Source organism: Microtus ochrogaster, chromosome 18 (assembly GCF_000317375.1).
Source record: "Microtus ochrogaster isolate Prairie Vole_2 chromosome 18, MicOch1.0, whole genome shotgun sequence".
Lineage (NCBI taxonomy): Eukaryota > Metazoa > Chordata > Mammalia > Rodentia > Cricetidae > Microtus > Microtus ochrogaster.
Window position 1 is genome coordinate 11,459,787 of NC_022020.1, and position 17,340 is coordinate 11,477,126.

The 17,340-nt window shown below is 40.8% G+C and overlaps 1 protein-coding gene across 2 annotated transcripts in view; it reads right to left on the bottom strand.

Annotated features, from left to right (window-relative positions):
- Nucleotides 1-10,486: 10,486 nt before the first annotated feature.
- The window catches only part of Trappc8 (trafficking protein particle complex 8), an 85,003-nt gene continuing 78,149 nt past the window's right edge, over nt 10,487-17,340 (bottom strand). For both annotated transcript variants that reach the window (XM_005355807.2, XM_005355808.2), the window contains exons 26-29: nt 16,841-16,942; nt 14,225-14,370; nt 12,296-12,385; nt 10,487-11,267 (exon numbers count right to left, since the gene is read on the bottom strand). In XM_005355807.2, coding sequence (XP_005355864.1) covers nt 11,033-11,267; nt 12,296-12,385; nt 14,225-14,370; nt 16,841-16,942 — 573 coding nt within the window. In that variant the 3' untranslated portion in view covers nt 10,487-11,032. The remainder of the gene's footprint in view (nt 11,268-12,295; nt 12,386-14,224; nt 14,371-16,840; nt 16,943-17,340) is intronic.

Genomic DNA, 17,340 nt, shown 5'->3' on the forward strand with positions numbered 1-17,340 from the left:
TCCTTAGAAACACAGTGAGTTTGGGGCTAGACTTGGCTACATTATGACCTCATCTCTTGAAACAAAGAAACAAACAAGAATGGCTTATCAGAGCAGTTGGTCTACAGTCTATGTCTCAAGTCCTTAACACTGTGTTCTGAATTATGTTTCTTTATATAAGCTGACAAGTCATTCATGCTGATGCTGGACCACATGAAATCCAATTCCTCATCTGCTTTACATGATGCCTGCTCCCCACAATCTAGAACGATGCTTGGCATACAGTAGCAAATCAATAAATATTTGCTAAATGAAAAAATGCCCAACAATTAAATTCTGTTTCATGTATCATTGCTGTGTGCAAGATGCTGGGCCAGGCATATACAGCAGGATTGGATTCAACTGCTGTTCTCAAAGAGTTTTTAATCTAGGTGGATGGTCCAGAACAGTCTTACTGTTACAATGCAGACGATCACAGGCGTTTGTGCTAAGGGCCAATGAAAAAAGCTGAAGGACAAAGGTGAAAGGGTCTCCTTCACGGTGGGGAGCCACCCCGGAGGCCCTGTTTCCTTAGGTGTTATACCTGTCGCTGTCACTGCACAGTGGGACACCGGGGTGGTCTGTGTCAAGGCTACGCTTACTTTTAGAGACAGACTTGCGCTCGCTCCACTGCAGATGCTTCTGGGTTTTCATGCTCTCCAGTCCCTCCAATCCATCTCAACTACAGTTTGTCACAGGGCCAGCCCTGTTCGTGCCCTTCAGGAGCTGCCCTCAGACTGCTTAACGGGAATTCATCTGTGATATGAAGTGAGTCACTGGTTTATGGGAGGAAATCATTGCTATTCTGAGAAGTTTCCAGTAAAATACCATTATCACGTTTTGCATTTTTATTGTCTAAAATGAAGGACTGAAAGATTTTAAGTTTCTCCGAGCACTTTCATAGGTGAAATGGATCTAAAGGTACGTATTTGTTCTTGTAAAACAAAAATGCTCTAAGAACAAAACTAGATGCATTAGTCTTCTTTGAGATTTTGAATGTTTACTGTGCCATATATTTTATTTAATGTTAAATGAAAACATGCACATTGTCTAGCACAGTTCCTGGTTTATAAACAGTCATCTGCCAGTCATTTCTTGCTCTTCTCTTTTTATTAGAGAATTACCCCATGAAGGTAGTGTATGCCACCTTGTCTGAGTGGTAAATTTTCTAGGTCACTAGTGGGATTGGGGATTTAGATTTGTCAGAAAGTGAAAAATCCAATGGGTGCAGTACAAATACTGTGAAACAATTAGAGCAAAAGCTGCTAAGGGAAAGCCATTGTGCAATGTAGAAGCATTAAGTGCCTAGGTTCATACTGGACCCACAGGAGAGAAGAGAGGGGTTATGATGGTTTGGCACAAGCCACCTATTTTGGCTTGACTGCTATTCATTAAAAGAGCCCAGAAACTTTAGCTGAACAGCCAAGGCAATGACTTCTCTTATGAGGGACATTCAGCTTGTGTTCAGGTCCATTCCTAGGGTTTGTAGATATAGTGAGAAACACATCAACTATCTAGACCCTGTATATAGACTCCTGTAGAGTTAAGGACTAACATAGACTATTATCTAGAGCCATCTAAGTAAGTCATATAGAAATACTCACATGGAAAAGGAATGCATAAAAAATTTTAAATAGATGTAGTTTTGATGGGGTGGGGGAGAGGTTTGGAAGAGCCAGGTGTCCAGTAACCTCTGCTTAGACTTGATTAAGGTTTCTTACTTGCAAGCAGAAGGCTAAGAATGAATTCCTCACTCAACGCCAAATCCCAGAGGGTGCAGTGGTACCTGACCATACTATCGCCTCACAGTAGACTCAGGCAGGGACTTGCTGGAGCCTAGAGGTCTGGGGTCTGGAATAGGTAGTGAGATTTAGCTTCCTGACACACACATGTACATGCATAAATTAAAAACAAACGTCAGGTCTGGTAAGTAGCTCACATTTACAATCTCATCAGTTGTGAGGCTAAGGCTCATCCAGGGATATGCAGTGAGACGCTCTTTCCAAAACCAAAACAAGGTCTGACAAGATGGTTCCATGGGTAAAGGCACATGTTGCCAAGCCTGACACTCTGAGTTCAGTTCCCATATGGTGGAAGAAGAGAATTGACTCTGGTAAACTGTCCTCTGAACCTCATAATTGCAAGGGGGATGTATGCATGTGTGTATGTGTGTGCACCCACAAATAAATAGATAATAAATAAATAAATATAACTTAAAAAAACACCTATGTCAGATGTAGCAGCACATGCCTTTAATCCCAGCACTTGGGAGGCAGAGGCATGTAGATCTCTGTGGATTTGAGGCCAGCCTGGTCTATATAGTAAGTTCCAGGACAGCCAGAGCTACACTGTGAGAACTTGTCTCAAAAATAAATAGACAAACAAACCCAAATCCACCCAGCTCATGATTTCCTTTAGGAGTCCATCAGGCATCAGACACCACACAGAGCACACCGGCTTACCGCCTGGCACACAGGAGCAGCAGCTGGCGACCTACACTACAGGGTCTGTTTAGTCAGCACCTTGCAAACAGGTCTTCCACACCACAGTAACAAATACATCATTCTCCCTCTCTCAATAGTCTACAGGAATCACCAAGTCAAAGAGGAAAAAAGTCACCTTGGAAATGAATTATCTCTTCTACCTCCCAAGGGAATCTCAATGAATCTGGTGGTAAATATCTAAAGGATCAAGTTGCTTTTTGTTTTGTTTTGTTTTTGAGAAGTTTCATGTAGTCCAAGCTGGCCTCAAACTGGCTACAGAACCAAGGATGACCTCATGCTGATCCTCTAGCCTCAACTTTCCAAGTGCTGGGATTTTAGCATGTGCCAGCATGTATGCCCAGTACATGCTCTACATGTACGGTTTTTAAGTGACATGACTCCTTCTGCTTGCCCTGTATGTTACATAGGCTTGATCCCTGTGAGCATACGGTAGAGTTAGCTGTGGATTCAACAGCGGCAGAGAAGTAGGCTACTCAACAGAAAATGACAGAGAGTGAAGAATGTGGCTCACTTACTAAAGTGTCAAAATCACAAGGAAGGCAAACTCTGATGTTCTACGAGTCAACTCTTGACACTCAGCTCGCTTTACTCTGTTCATTAAATACACCACCTGTTTTTGACATGTTGTTTGGGGAGATGAAGCCATTTGGGCACCACCCTCTTCCCAGAGCAGCTGACAAATTCCTCAGGTTCGGAACCAAACTGACTAGACCTGCAGCGCACACCTGCCTGGCACCGACACAGCCGTCAAAAGCAGGGTTTCAGAATAACCTGGAAATTTCTTATAAACAAATCCTAGGGGAACCAGTCCAGACCTAATGGATCAAATTCCACAAAAAGTCATGATTCTACAGTTTAATTTTAATTAAGATACCCCCCGTCAAGCGATGCAATATCCTAAAAATATCTCTTATATCTGGAGACTGGAATTTTTGCTGGACTTCACAGCCAGAGTTAATAATACACCCTGTGGTCACTTAAGACTTAAAACTGCTAGTCTACCGTGTACTCAAACTATTTGTTTATCCAGCCTCTAAGAGAACACGGCAACTACCAACCATATCTGCCTTGGATTTCCCATGCAGTCACCTTTTACAACCTAAGCTAATGCACAGCTGTGGTCTTGTTATGTACTCTTCCATGTCCCTGACCCAGATAATGCATGTGTGTCATTTGCTGAAAGCAGAAAACAGAGACGTTGAAACTGATTTCCTAAAATCTACCATAAAGTTTGAAAGCAATAATTTATAGTTACTGGCTATAATTATGTCTGTTATCTGGTCAGTTGGAGCCATTGACTTAAAACTGTGTAAAACCCTGCTGAAGACTTCTGTGTCTCATTTCTTCCCCATGTGATGTTTCTGTGCTGCTCGACAAACCCTTTGTTAGAGAGACAGACAACTCACACAACAGAATCGCATAAGGATGGACAGGTTCAGACTCATACAACTGAGGACGGAAGACACAGGGAGCACAAAGGAGAGAATTCAAATTTGGACTTGCTCTTGGTCAAACGATTCCAAAGGAAATGCTTTGATTTCTTTCCTTAATGCATACTGGTTCGTTATTGGTGACTCAGAGTACATCACTAGTGAGTTATAAGCTTGTCCTACCCCCTCTTTCTGTGTGTGCACATTTAGTGCAGGGGCTTGTGAAGTCTAGAAGGCCTTGAATCTCCTGAGACTGGAGTTACTGGAGGCTGGAAAGCGAGCCGCTGTGGGTGCTAGGAGCAGAATTCAGGAGTTCTACAAGAGTATCACATGTTTTTAACCCCTAAGCTGTCTCTTCAACACCGATTCTATAGTTTACATAGCTCACTAGACAGGCTGGAAAGACGGTTCAGTGGTCTAAAGCATTTGTTGCTCTTGCAGAGGACCTGGGTTTGGTTCCAAGTACTCACATGGTAGCTCACAACCATCCATAACTCCAGTTCTAGGGAATCTGACTCCCTTCCGGCCTCCACAGGCCTAGACACACAGATGGTACACATATACATACAGGCAAAATATTCACACATATAAAAATCCTTTTTTAAGAAAAGAAACTCACCAGAAGCTAGCCATGTGACACAAGCCTGTGGAGCCAGCTCTTGGGAGGCCAAAGCAGGAGGATTGCTGTGAGTTCCAGGCTAGCCAAGGCTTTACAGTGAGACCCTATATTAAAAATAAAAAAAGATAACAATAGGATAAACCAAAAAGTCCTCATCAGAAGAGTCCTTTATGTGGCATGAGTCCTGGACAGGGAACAGGGCATCAGAGATTGGCACAGAAACCAATAGCAGAGGAAGACCAACAGACCAACACCCACACTTCGGGCTACATGTAATGAAACAGAACACGTGCAGAAAAACCCTTAGATTTCCAAACAGGAAAACTTGGATGCTATGCAGATGGCCCACATGGGCTCATCTTCCTCCATGCTGGAGGTCATTACAGCTCCTACCTGTCTTGGTTCTTCAGCCTGCTTCCATTCTTGGCTCGATAAACTGTCTCTACTTCTGAACTATCCACATGGCCCTGGTCCAATTCTTGGTTCTAGAATACAAGAACCTGGACACCTCAGCAGATACCCTCTAGGCTCCAATCCACCCCTATACATACATTATAAATTAATTTAGACAACAAACTCATTTCCTCTTTGCTCTTTGATTAAAGAAACACATCTCTGGGAAGTCGAGGCTGTGGAATTGTGTACTACAAGCAGTTTGGGAATGTGGGGAGGTAACCTACACATTCTGAAAGCTCTTGAGGGGAGCAGCCCATCTTGTTCTGACTGCAGCCCGTCTGCACCAGCTGGGCTCAACAAAATGACCACAGCAACCCATTCTGTGCATTTAGAGTTTAACAGGTGAAAATTTGAATTTAATTTAAATGAAGTTGGAGACCTTCATTTGCATAAACCTCATAACCAGTTCCAAGCAAGTAAATTAAGACAAGGTTTTAAAGACTGCAGTTTTAATTTCAAAACATCTATTTCCAACGAAACCCATTTTTTTGTACATTAACTAAAATTTTAATTAAAAAAATTACTGCTGGAGCTGGGCGGTGGTGGCGCATGCTTTTTATCCCAGCACTTGGAAGGCAGAGACAGGCGGATCTCTGTGAGTTCGAGACCAGCCTGGTCTACAAGAGCTAGTTCCAGGACAGGCTCCAAAACCACAGAGAAATCCTGTCTCGAAAAACCAACAACAACAACAAAAAATTACTGCTGGGGCTGGAGAGCTGGCTCCATGATTTTAGAGCACTCACAGCTCCTGAAGACAACCTGGTTTGGGTCCCAGCACCCATATACTCACAGGAGCTTTCTATTTGGGGAGCTGACACCTGGTTCACAGCTTGTTGTTTCTTTCTTATTCACCATGTGGCTTTATATGCTTTTTCAAAACGTTCTATATTTAGTGTAGTTCCTTCCCTGTGAGAGATTGGATGGCATTACGAGAATTGGAAACTTTTGCCAACTAGCATTGCCTTTAGCCTCTTATTTATGAGAGAAATAGCCCAGCTTTTTCCTTTTGTAGCTGGGGTGGCATGGGTGTTGGGGATCAGACCCAGAGCCCTGCACCTGCTCGGCACACACTCCCAGTCTATTTTCTAGTTCGTTCGTTTTTATTTTATGTGCATGTGTTTTGCCTGCAAGTCTGTACATGCACCACATGCAGGTCAGAAAAGGATTCTGTTATAGATGGCTGTAAGCCCACTGTGTGAATGCTGGGAATTGAACCCAGGTCCCCTGGAATAGCAGCCAGTATTCTTAACCACTGAGCCCTCTCTCCAGCCCATTTTGTAGTATTTTCAACTCTTCCTTGAGAAAAAAAAAAAGTAAAATCTAGGTTGGAATAATATAAGGATACAAATTTTAAAAGAAAAAGCTTACCTTAACTAAAAAAATTAAATTCTGAATTTTATATCAACTAGGGAATGACATTATTGGGAATTAAAAGTTTCATTTGTGACTTAGAAAATGCCATGTACATGTGTATGTAAATATGAGATAAACATCTTTTATATCTACAAATTTATTCAGTGACCCATAAAAATAATGTTTAAAGGTTTAAATTTATGTGTTTGTGTGTGTGCCTGCATGAATTTGTATGCACCACGTGCATGCAGTGCCTGTGGAGACCAGGAGAGAGAAGGCTTCGGATGCTCCTAGAACTGGTTACAGACGGGTTGGGAAGTCTGGAATTGCTTTGTCGTTCATTTAAAGACATGCAGACTGCAGAACAAGCTCCTCTACCTGATGACTGTCAGGTGTGGAATACCAACAAATACCACCTGACCTGCTCGCAACACCACACCAGAGCTTTCCAACCCTGCCCATCCTCCCTGGCACTTGGCCACAAGTCTCCATAATTTCTTCACGTCACTTAAGATTATTCTCTCGGGGTGATTTTCCACAAGTATGTTCTCAAGGTGTTCTTGCCACTCTCATAGTCCTCGAGACAGTTTCCTAAATGCCCAAGGGTAGCCTCAGGGAACACACACTGACTCCCTGGGGAGACAATTAGGAGCATCACCCAACCTTTGCTTTCTGATTGCCTTCAGGAACACAGATGCACCTCAAGGAAGAAAGAGTTAGATACCTCCTGTCCAATGTTACAAAGCTGGCAACTTGTTCTGTGTGGAGGCCAGAGGGTTTCTTGTACCATATTATGATATGCTACAAATATTTTATAACATACAGTTCAAATTGCTTCACTCCAATAAGCTGGTGAAAGCCTTTTGGGATAAATGGGTTGACAGAAATGGCTTGAAAACTGTGCTATTGGAGATATTTCATTTCCTTTGAAACAGACTCACACCTAGATTTTCTTACCAAGTCTTCATTTTAATTCTGGTTCACTGCCAAACTTCTATTATTGGCTCTCTCTGGGAACTTTTAAAGTGCACGGGGTTGGCTTATGGCTGGTACAAAGTATCATGGGGAAAGATACAGAAGATAAGCCTGCTGCCTGCCCAGGGGGCAGAGGTAGCAGTGGAAGCTAGAAACTGTCACACAGACAGTGAGAATAGAGCCACAGGGCGAGGTGAGCGTCCTTGGACGATGGAAAGGGGAGGTTGGCTAAAGATTATATATTAAAAAGGAAAAGATGAGAGGCTGGAGAGAAGGTTCAGCTGATAAAGGCGATGGCTGCCATACCTGCGATCAAGTTAAGTTTGATTCCATAACCCACGTGGTGGAGGCAGAAAACCAACTCTCACGTGTGGTCCTAACTTCCACAAGCACACCATGGTACACGGGTGTACGTGCATACACAAACTCACACAATTAATTAAAATGTAATTTAAAGGTTTTAAAAGATGACCTCTGGCAAATCAAAGGGTAACTGTCAAGTGACTGCAATGCTCAGCTTGAGTAGTGTCTTAAAAATGGGTGATGTGGAAAACCATGATGCCCTATCTATCTACCTACCTACCTACCTACCTACCTACCTACCTACCTACCTACCTACCTACCTACCTACCGTGACACCCTGGGTTCCATCCCCAGCACCAAATAAAACCAGGCATGGAGGCACACACCCAATACCCAGAAAGCAGAAGCATCAGAAGTATAAGGTCATCCTTAGTCAGCTCCATGAGACCCTGTCTCAAAAATGAACGAATGAATAAATTGGTGCAAGACCCTGGTTGTTCTGGCCTCTGAGGACACCGGTACACACGCAGCATATACAAACACAAAAATAAAAAAATGTGTTGAACAAAAATCTTTAGAAAGCAAAAGTTGCCCACCTTTCCCCTCAAGTATCAACTCTTACGACACTAATTTCAGTTTTAAGGCAAGTTAATGACAGCACTGACACACAACTGCACTCTAGTGCCCTCCTGTGGACTGGTTCGTTTCAAGAATCCCTTGGCTATGGTAAAACCTTGCAAAGAAAGAAATCCTCTGGCCCTGCACTGTCTGCTTTTCTCCCAAGTAGTCTCATCTTGCTTGAGTCCCCAAATACACCAGGGTCATTTCTCTGGATTGATAACAGGTCAGCCTTCACCTCTCTCCTTTTTCGTTTATCTACATTCCTGCTGTCTCCACCTACAGACTCCATAAAGGCTCCAAGTAGAAGTTCATAGGAGTTATGTACTGAATTCTCAGTACTGGAAAATTTAGAGTTGGTGGTAGCCTCTTCCTGGCTACACTGGAATCAAGGACTAGGTTTGGCTCCACCGCTTTTACTGTGGGATCATATACATACATGGAGAACGAACGGAGAAATTTGGGTAGCTGCCAATAGCTTACAGCCACCTGAATTGAGTGCTCTGGGTTAGTCTGAAAATATGCTTCAATTCCCTTTCTGCAAGGGTATATTTTTGCTGGGTTTAAAATTGTAGCTTAGGGTTGTGGTGTGGCTCAGTTTTGGCTTTGCACGACTTTCTCAACACACGCTCTATTTAGTGTAACTCTTTCCCTACACAAGATTGGGATAGTTCAGGGGGTTTAAAACTCCTGCCAGGTAAACCAGTTTTGCTTTTAGCCTCTTATTTATGGCAACTCCTGTACCCTGGTACCAGCCATAGCACTGCAGAAACAGGGTGCAGCGATACGTGCCTATAATACTAGCACCTGGAAGGTAGAGACAGAGTATCAAAATTTAAAGGTTATCAGCCAGTGGTGGTGCACACCCTTAATCCCAGCACTCCAGAGGCAGAGGCAGGCAGATCTCTGTAAATTCAAGGCCAGCCTGGTCTACAGCAAGTTCCAGGACAGTCTGGGCTACAAAGAGAAACCCTGCCTTGAAAAACCAAAACAAATTAAAAAAAAAAAGTAATTTTTGGCAATATACTAAGTTCAGGGCCAATCTGGGATACATAAGACCAGCCTCAAAAAATAAACAATGTGTTTGGTGAATTCCAAAAAAAAATAAAAAAAAAAAATAAAACACAACACACTACTCAACCCTTTCGGATATTCCACTGGTTTCTTTCATTGTTCTGAAGTCACTGTTGGTTAAGTACTGCTACTCTTCTGGAACTGGGCTGACTTGTCTAAGCGCATGAGGTCCCGAATGACAGCTCCAGTACTGCAGGCTGTGGGGGAGGGAGGAAATACATCTGCCTCTGGTGGAGACTGTTGTTCAGACAGAAGTACCATGATCTGACAATCATCTGGAAAGCTGAGGCCCTCTTAACACTGTCTATGTTCTTCCTCTTCTTTTTCCAGACCCAACCATGTCTGCAGTTCTGTTACCTTTCCCTACTTCACCTTGTTCTCTGCTTGCTTCAATTTGCATAATTTCTCCTGACTTACACATCTTACCTTCTAAGCACATTAAATCTGCTACTTCAGAAGGGAACACATTCTGGGCACAGAAGTCCCCATAACGCAAATCTCCCAGCTCTGCATTTTGCTCTGGATTTTGATCACCAGTAAGAACTAATTGGGTACTGTTTTAGGGAGCTATTTCCCGTTCAGTTCAGAAGCTGTACTTCTTCCTACAGGAAGTCTGTAACCAGCGCCTATGCAGCTGTGAACAGTAGGTGTAGGAAGCAATGATGACCTCCCCACTGGCATGAGGCCAGCCCACACAGACCTGAATACAGAACCAGACAGGACACGTGCAAAGAAAAACTTCATTTGCTCTTCAAGAGCAAAGGCCATGCTTCATTTGTGAACAATGGCGATGAAGCTTTCACAGGAAACTAGGCTGGTGCCTACTGTACACAGGTGGCATTTATTTTAAATAGAGAATATATTAAGTCCTCACAAAACCAGGTTTTAAAAAAAGCATCTAATAAATTTATACAGTGAATAGTATGTCTTTATTCTATTTACAGTAAATTTGTTATAAATATAATACATTTTTGAAAAGCTTATTTTTAACTTGAGTAGATTTATATTTTAAACAGATCAACTTAATTGTTAAAGTTATATAATAAAGAATATGATTTAATGACAAAAATGTGTGACTTTATTCCCTTACTCATCTCTTGACTGTCACACTATTTCACGATAAGATTTTTGTCAAATTCTTTCCAAAACTATGTTCAAAGCATCAGAAAAGCTTTCTTTTTACAGTTATATATAAGCCATTGGGATACCAGACTGAAATACAAATGCCATAACCAAAGTCCAAAACCGATCTTACAGAACTGCATGAGGCAAGGCAGGAAAACCTGTATTTAACACTCTAGAGAACTTCACAGTACAGCTGGGAACTGCACATGAACGGCTTAATGGCAGTATTGCCAGCAAGGCCCTCCCTTCCTCAAAACCATCTCCTTAGAGTCACACCCATTCTACAAGCTGCAACAGCAGACTTCGACTTTTTTTTAAGACACGGCTTGTTAAAGTGTATGGATATGTTGAAATTCTGTATTATGAACATGGACATTATTACCAGTTTTAAAAGAAAGAATCGGAAATCTATTCTCAGTCCAGTGTACTGTGTGTCAGCTAAGTGCCAAGTCCCAGTATTTTGCAGTGATCAGAGAACTTCCTTAACAAGAGGGTAATTCAAACGCTGCTGTAAAACTAATCCCACAGAGTCGGACTCTTTCTGTGACTCTCAGCTGTCATGCGTTATTAATGATAATCAGAGCAGGCATGGAGTTCTGCTGACTTGTTTCAAATTCTGTAACCTGGTCCGATAACTTGGCGAATACCCTTGGAGTCCCAAGGTTATAAACACCTGTATGAACAAAGCATGCTTTTAGTTGCATACTGCGCGACTCTTCACTTCTCAGCTGGAGTTTATACTGTGTCTGTCCAAGCCATGTGAATGATCCATGAGTGTCCAATGCCTCTGGACTAAAGGAGGAAGGAAACAGTAAGTTGTCAATTTTTTTTTTATGTTTTTCCCCCTCTAAAATCCTACTAACATCTCTTTCATCAAATCCTTTTATTTCTAGGAATTGTTTATGAAATGAACTATTATTAATAACATTATTACCATAACAATCAACCATATGTTAACAGTTATTACTATTTTCTAGGAACAATGCTAAAAGTAGATTATTTCATTTAATGCCCATAATGGCATCTAGTAAACAATGGAACCTGATTTGAAATTGAGCTCTTAACCTGTTATCCACATACAAAAACAAAAAAAAAAAATGTGTAAAAGAATGCCCATAATCGTAAACGTTGTAAAACTAGGAAGTAGGAACAATCTAGTGCTCAGCACCACAGCATAACTCAATGAGTCTGTGATATGCAGACATGCAGGCTCCTATGCGCTCAGATTTTAAGGCACCATCTAGGGTGCAATATGAAAACATTAAGCATTATGTTTAATAAGACTTTTCTTTTGTGTTTTTGAAGATTAATTTACTTATCTTTATGTGTATGGATACATTGCCTTCATGTGTGTAACTGAATCATGTGTGTACCTGGTACCTGAAGAGCCAGAAGAAAATATCAGATCCCTTGGAACTGGAGTTACAGATGGCTGTAAGATACCACAGAGATGCTGGGAACCAAACACAGATCCTCTACAAGAGCAGCAAGTGTAATTGACCACTGAACCATTTCTTTAGCATGAGATTTATTTCCTAATACAAAAATACCCAAGACAAACCTGCTGGTTCTAGGAGTATTGGGTATAGCAATATAATCTAGACTCTTTTATTAAGTATTATTTTCAAGTTGGGGAAAAAAAACCTCCGATATTTAATAGCTCTGTAACAATTCTCTGACACTATATAAACAAATCTAACACGCTTGAATTAACTTTATCCATGTTAGGCAGTGATTTGCATAATTTCAAAACACTGAACTGCTTTAAATAATACCAAACTTTGGGCTACTAAACAGCCTCTCATAAAATAAATTCTCACCTTGTTGTTTTATGCCGCAAATCAACTATTACATCCACATCAGCCTTAGAACAATTAGAAAGTAAAAGGGTGACTGGTACTAAGCAAAGGCTGTGGAACAAAGATAAACAAACCATTAGTCATACACTTTCTTCTTAGAAACTAGTTTCTTAAAAATAACACAAAAATACTTAACAAAACACAAGTTTAAAATCAAATTCAAGTAAGAAAAAAAACAAACATGAGTCACACAAAAAATGAGTCACAAAATCATTCTAGGGTAACTTACTTTGTAAATAAAATACATTAATACAATCTCTCCATACTAAATATCAGAATGTACACTTTATATAAGGAATACTGTTAAGTAAAGTGTTTTCCTGCATACATATGTGGCTTAGGTTGTGCTGGTGCTATGCCCCAGAGAACAGGTTTCTAGTTTGCAGCCTCTCCTTCATTTAAATTACAAATGTGTATGTAACAAGCCAAAGTGAAGCCCCAGGAACTTAGACTATTCAGGTCCCATCTATTCCTCAAATGCTAAGTTACTCACACCTTACTAAAATGCTATTAGAAAGAAGAGATGCAGATATTTGCACAACCCGCCCTGCTGCCAACTAGTCCTCAGAGCAATTCTCATCACGGCCCACTGACTACGACCAGACCTTTCTGGAGCACTGAACTGTCAGTCCCTTTTTCCCTCCAGCTGCTGAGACATCACCTCCATCTTGGTCTTCCTGCTTTAGCTGCAATCTTTTCCAGCCTTCTGAAGATGTGCTTTTCTCCTCGGCACACTCTTCATCATTTCTTTTCTGTCCTATCACATACATCCCTCTCCCATCTCTACCAAGGGTGACTTCCCCAAAACTTTAAACATCAATTGTTATAGACACACTGGTTCTAAGAAAACTCTATGCCTTTATGCCTGCAAACGGGCAACCTTTTAAAGTGTCATCAGATTTAGAACTCTCTCTGAACTCACAGAGATCCACCTGCCTCTGCCTCCCGAGTGCTGGGATTAAAGGTGTGTGCTACCACCAACTGGCTTAGAACTTTCTACTTTAAAAACGTTGTTTACACATTAAAGTTGTTTATCAAAATTATAAATAAATCATTCCGTATGATATTTAGTACTTGAAGATTCTCCAGGAGGAGTTAGTTTGCAAGATGGCTCAGATTACTGCCAAGTCTGACAACCTGAGTTTCATACCTGGGCTCTACGTGGTAAAAGGCGAGAACTAACTTCCAAAAGATGTCCTTTGACCTCCATGTGAATGCCACAGAAGGGACACACGCGCGCGCACACACACACACACACAAAACAGATGTAAAAAAAAATCTTAAGGGGGGGCTGGAGAAATGGCTCAGCGGTTAAGAGCACTGACTGCTCTTCCAGAGGACCCGGGTTCAATTCCCAGCACCCACATGGCAGCTCACAACTGTCTGAAAATGCAGTTCCATGAGATCTGACACCTTCACACCAATGCACATAAAATAAAGTTAAATAAATCAAAAATAAAATAAAATAAAAAAAGTTTAAAAAAAAATCTTAAGGGAAGGACATAGTCTAAAACTGAGTTCCACTGTTAGTCATGCTATAGGTTTGATTTGTGTCTAAAACAAAATGATACAATCTTTTCCTCTAGTTTTTGACTTTATGAAAACAACTTAACACTTCAAATAGAAAGTTTTTGACATCTGAGAATTGGGTGGGCCAACATTCATCCTCAGTAACACTGAAGTTGTGTGTCTATGCGTGCCTGCACATGCATGCGCAAACACACCAGACACAAAAACTAATCATAGTAAAGGTTAAATCATGGAAGACTCAATATTATTTTAAATTTCTTTTGGTAAGTGAGTCAATGCTATTACTGAAATAATGTTAATTTTTAAAGAATGGGTATCTGTACATGCACATAAGAAATTTAACAAAAATAAGCCCCATACCTTTTTTGATGAAATGGATGATGAAATGGCTCTGGGTAGTGAAGACTTGTTTTAATGAGATTAGAAAGCTGTTCTACTGATGGTCTTGTGGAAACTGTAGTGTTTTCTGGCCTGAAAAACTTCAATAGTTCCATTTCTGGCGGCTCCTGAGGATAAACAATAAAGACTAATAATGAAATGATGCTTTATATAAGTCACAGTATGTACAAACTCTTAAACAGTGAAGAGAACCTAAATCATGAAGTACCTTTTCTTCTTTGCTATTATTTAAACTGGCAGCTATTGTCATCTGTAGTATAACCTGAGATAAACACTAGTTTACCTAACCACTCCACACATTAGCTCTATGATCTTACATAATTACTTTAATACCTTTCCTACATGTAACACTGGCTCCCATAACCAACCATTTTCATGACTGATGTGATTTTCATTCAATAAAACTGTTCAGTAGTTAGGCTGTGGATATTCAATTATCCACAGCTGTTTTAACAGCTGAGGATCAAGAATTAACAAACAAAAAATTTCCATCTTGAAAACATATTCATTTATTTCATAGATTTAGTATTTCAAATATATTACTCAAAGGCTAATATGTACTGAAGATAGCTCAGCTGGTACAGTGCTTGCCTGGCATGAATGGGTTCAAGCCCCAGCACCCTATAAACCAGGCACAGTGGTGCCGTTATAATCCCATATTTTGTTTCCCCAGCACTTGAAGTGGTAGAAGCAAAATAATCAAGAATTCAAGGTCAACCTCAGCTATACACAAAACTGAGGCCAGCCTGAGCTACTGCATAACGTCCCCTAAATTGTTTTTTCTTAAAGGAGGAAAGTGAAAATAAAAATTACTTTAAAATTATAAAAAAACATTTAAAATTTATAAAAATCATTTAAAAATTTATTAAAAATATAAATTTATTTTAAAATTATAAAAAAAGTGAAGCATAAAAATTATCTAACACTAATCATAAAGACATCTCTGATGTGGGAGGGTCTTCTGTTTTGAGTTGATTTCATTGGTTAACAAAGAAACTGCCTTGGCCCTTGATAGGACAGAAAATTAGGTAGGCAGAGTAAACAGAACAGAATGCTGGGAGGGAGTCAGGCAATCGCCATGCCTCTCCTCTCTGAGGCAGATGCGATGAAGCTCCAGCCCAAGATGGATATACACTAGAATCTTCCCGGTAAGCCACCACCTCGTGGTATTACACAGATTATTAGATATGGGTTAAAGCAAGATATGAGAGTTAGCCAGTAAGAGACTAGAGCTATTGGGCCAAGCAGTGTTCAAAAGAATACAATTTGTGTGTTGTTATTTCGGGTCATAAGCTAGCCAGGCGGCCGGCAGGAACACAGCCCGCTGCTCCTTCTACACATCTCTACTTTTTGCAAGAGTCTCTTGAAAAATCCAGCTGATTCTACTGTGTAAGGTGAACAGAGTATTTATGAGGATAAAAGCAGCAAAACTCTGTAACATAAAGCAATTCAGCCTACATGCTCTCCTAAGCAGTGGACATTCCACACTCTGGTTCCATAAGGTCTTAGAGCTCACCCTGCAGTCCTCCCCCCCCCGCACCCAGTCAGCCTGGGAATCAGTCTGCTCTTTTAATTAGAAAGTAGTTGTTTCAGCACCGAAATGTCCATTGAAGAGTTATAACATGGCCAGGGTGACAATAAACCTATAGGACATCTACACAGATTCAAAACAGCAGCTCTGCTTTTTGACTTCTAAGACATACAAACAGTCCGGTTTACTTCAGAAAACACAGACAGGCGGGCCTCTGGACAACTGCTGGGGTCTTTTTCTTGACTCCAATCTTGGATTAGAATGTGTTTTGATTTGCAAAGACTCTCTATTTAAGACTATCTTTAATTTTTAAAGTTTAAAAAAAATGCACTATTGGGGCTGGAGAGATGGCTCAGTGTTTAAGAGCACCGAATACTCTTCTAGAGGACCCAGTTCAGAATCATCCATAACCCCACTTCCAGGATCCAATGCCCGCTTCCCAAGTCTGTGGGCACTGCATGCATAGACATAGTCCATGGGCACCAAGCATGCATATGGTCACATATACAGTTCTTGGGTACTGCATGTGCATGGTGCACAGACATATATATGAAGGCAAAATGTTCACTTATAAAATAAAAAGATCACATATAATTAAAAGTTTTAAAATCTATTATGAATACATTCAAGCCATCTAAACAAAATGACTTCTAAATTGTACTGAATAAGGGTTAAAGGTATAGCTTAGTGGTAGAGTGTGGGCTATAATGTGTGAGGCTCAGGGTTCAATCCTCACCATAAAATAAATAGCACTGAAAGAATTTTTTACATATTAGGATAAAAGACATAAATGGTAGCCAAAGAAGGATATTTAGACAAACTAGGCATGCAACACATGCCTCTAACTCCACCACCAGAGGGTAATGTAGAGGCTGCACATTTGAGGCCAGGCAGAACAAACAGACCCTGTCTCAGAATAGAGAAGACAGAGGTAGAGGGAGTGAGAGGACATAGCACAGAAAGATCACAAGTACAACGGAAGTACAACCATACAACCATATGCATACACGGAAGGGTCAGAACGGCCTCCCAGCAACTGCCATTACCTGTTTCTGAGACTGTGAAAAGGCTTCTTTCCCAATAGTGCGAAGAACAACGTGATGCTGGCCTTCTAAAATAAGCTGCTTGTTATCTTCTACAACGTACGCCTGAAAATGTAACCAAAAGAAATGTCACTTTTCACTCCTGGCAGAAACCCCAAAAGTAACCATCTTAACTACTGGTGGGAAAAAATATGACACCTAGTATCCATCAATTATCAATAATCCTGTGTCAGCATTTCAACCTTTATCCATTCACATTCAATCAAAAAACCATCTACCCATCCCTCTGAATCTGCTGGGTTTTTTTTTTTAAATAAAACTTGACTGACCCAAGTATTTCAAAGAGATAAATCTTGAATTTTTCCTCTTGTTTTCTCTAGACTTTAAAACTTCAAAGAAGTGTGTCACAACACAGGCCTCGTGTGTGTGTGTGTGTGTGTGTGTGTGTGTGTGTGTGTATGTGAGTGAGAGAGTGAAAGAGAGAGAGAGAGAGAGAGAGAGAG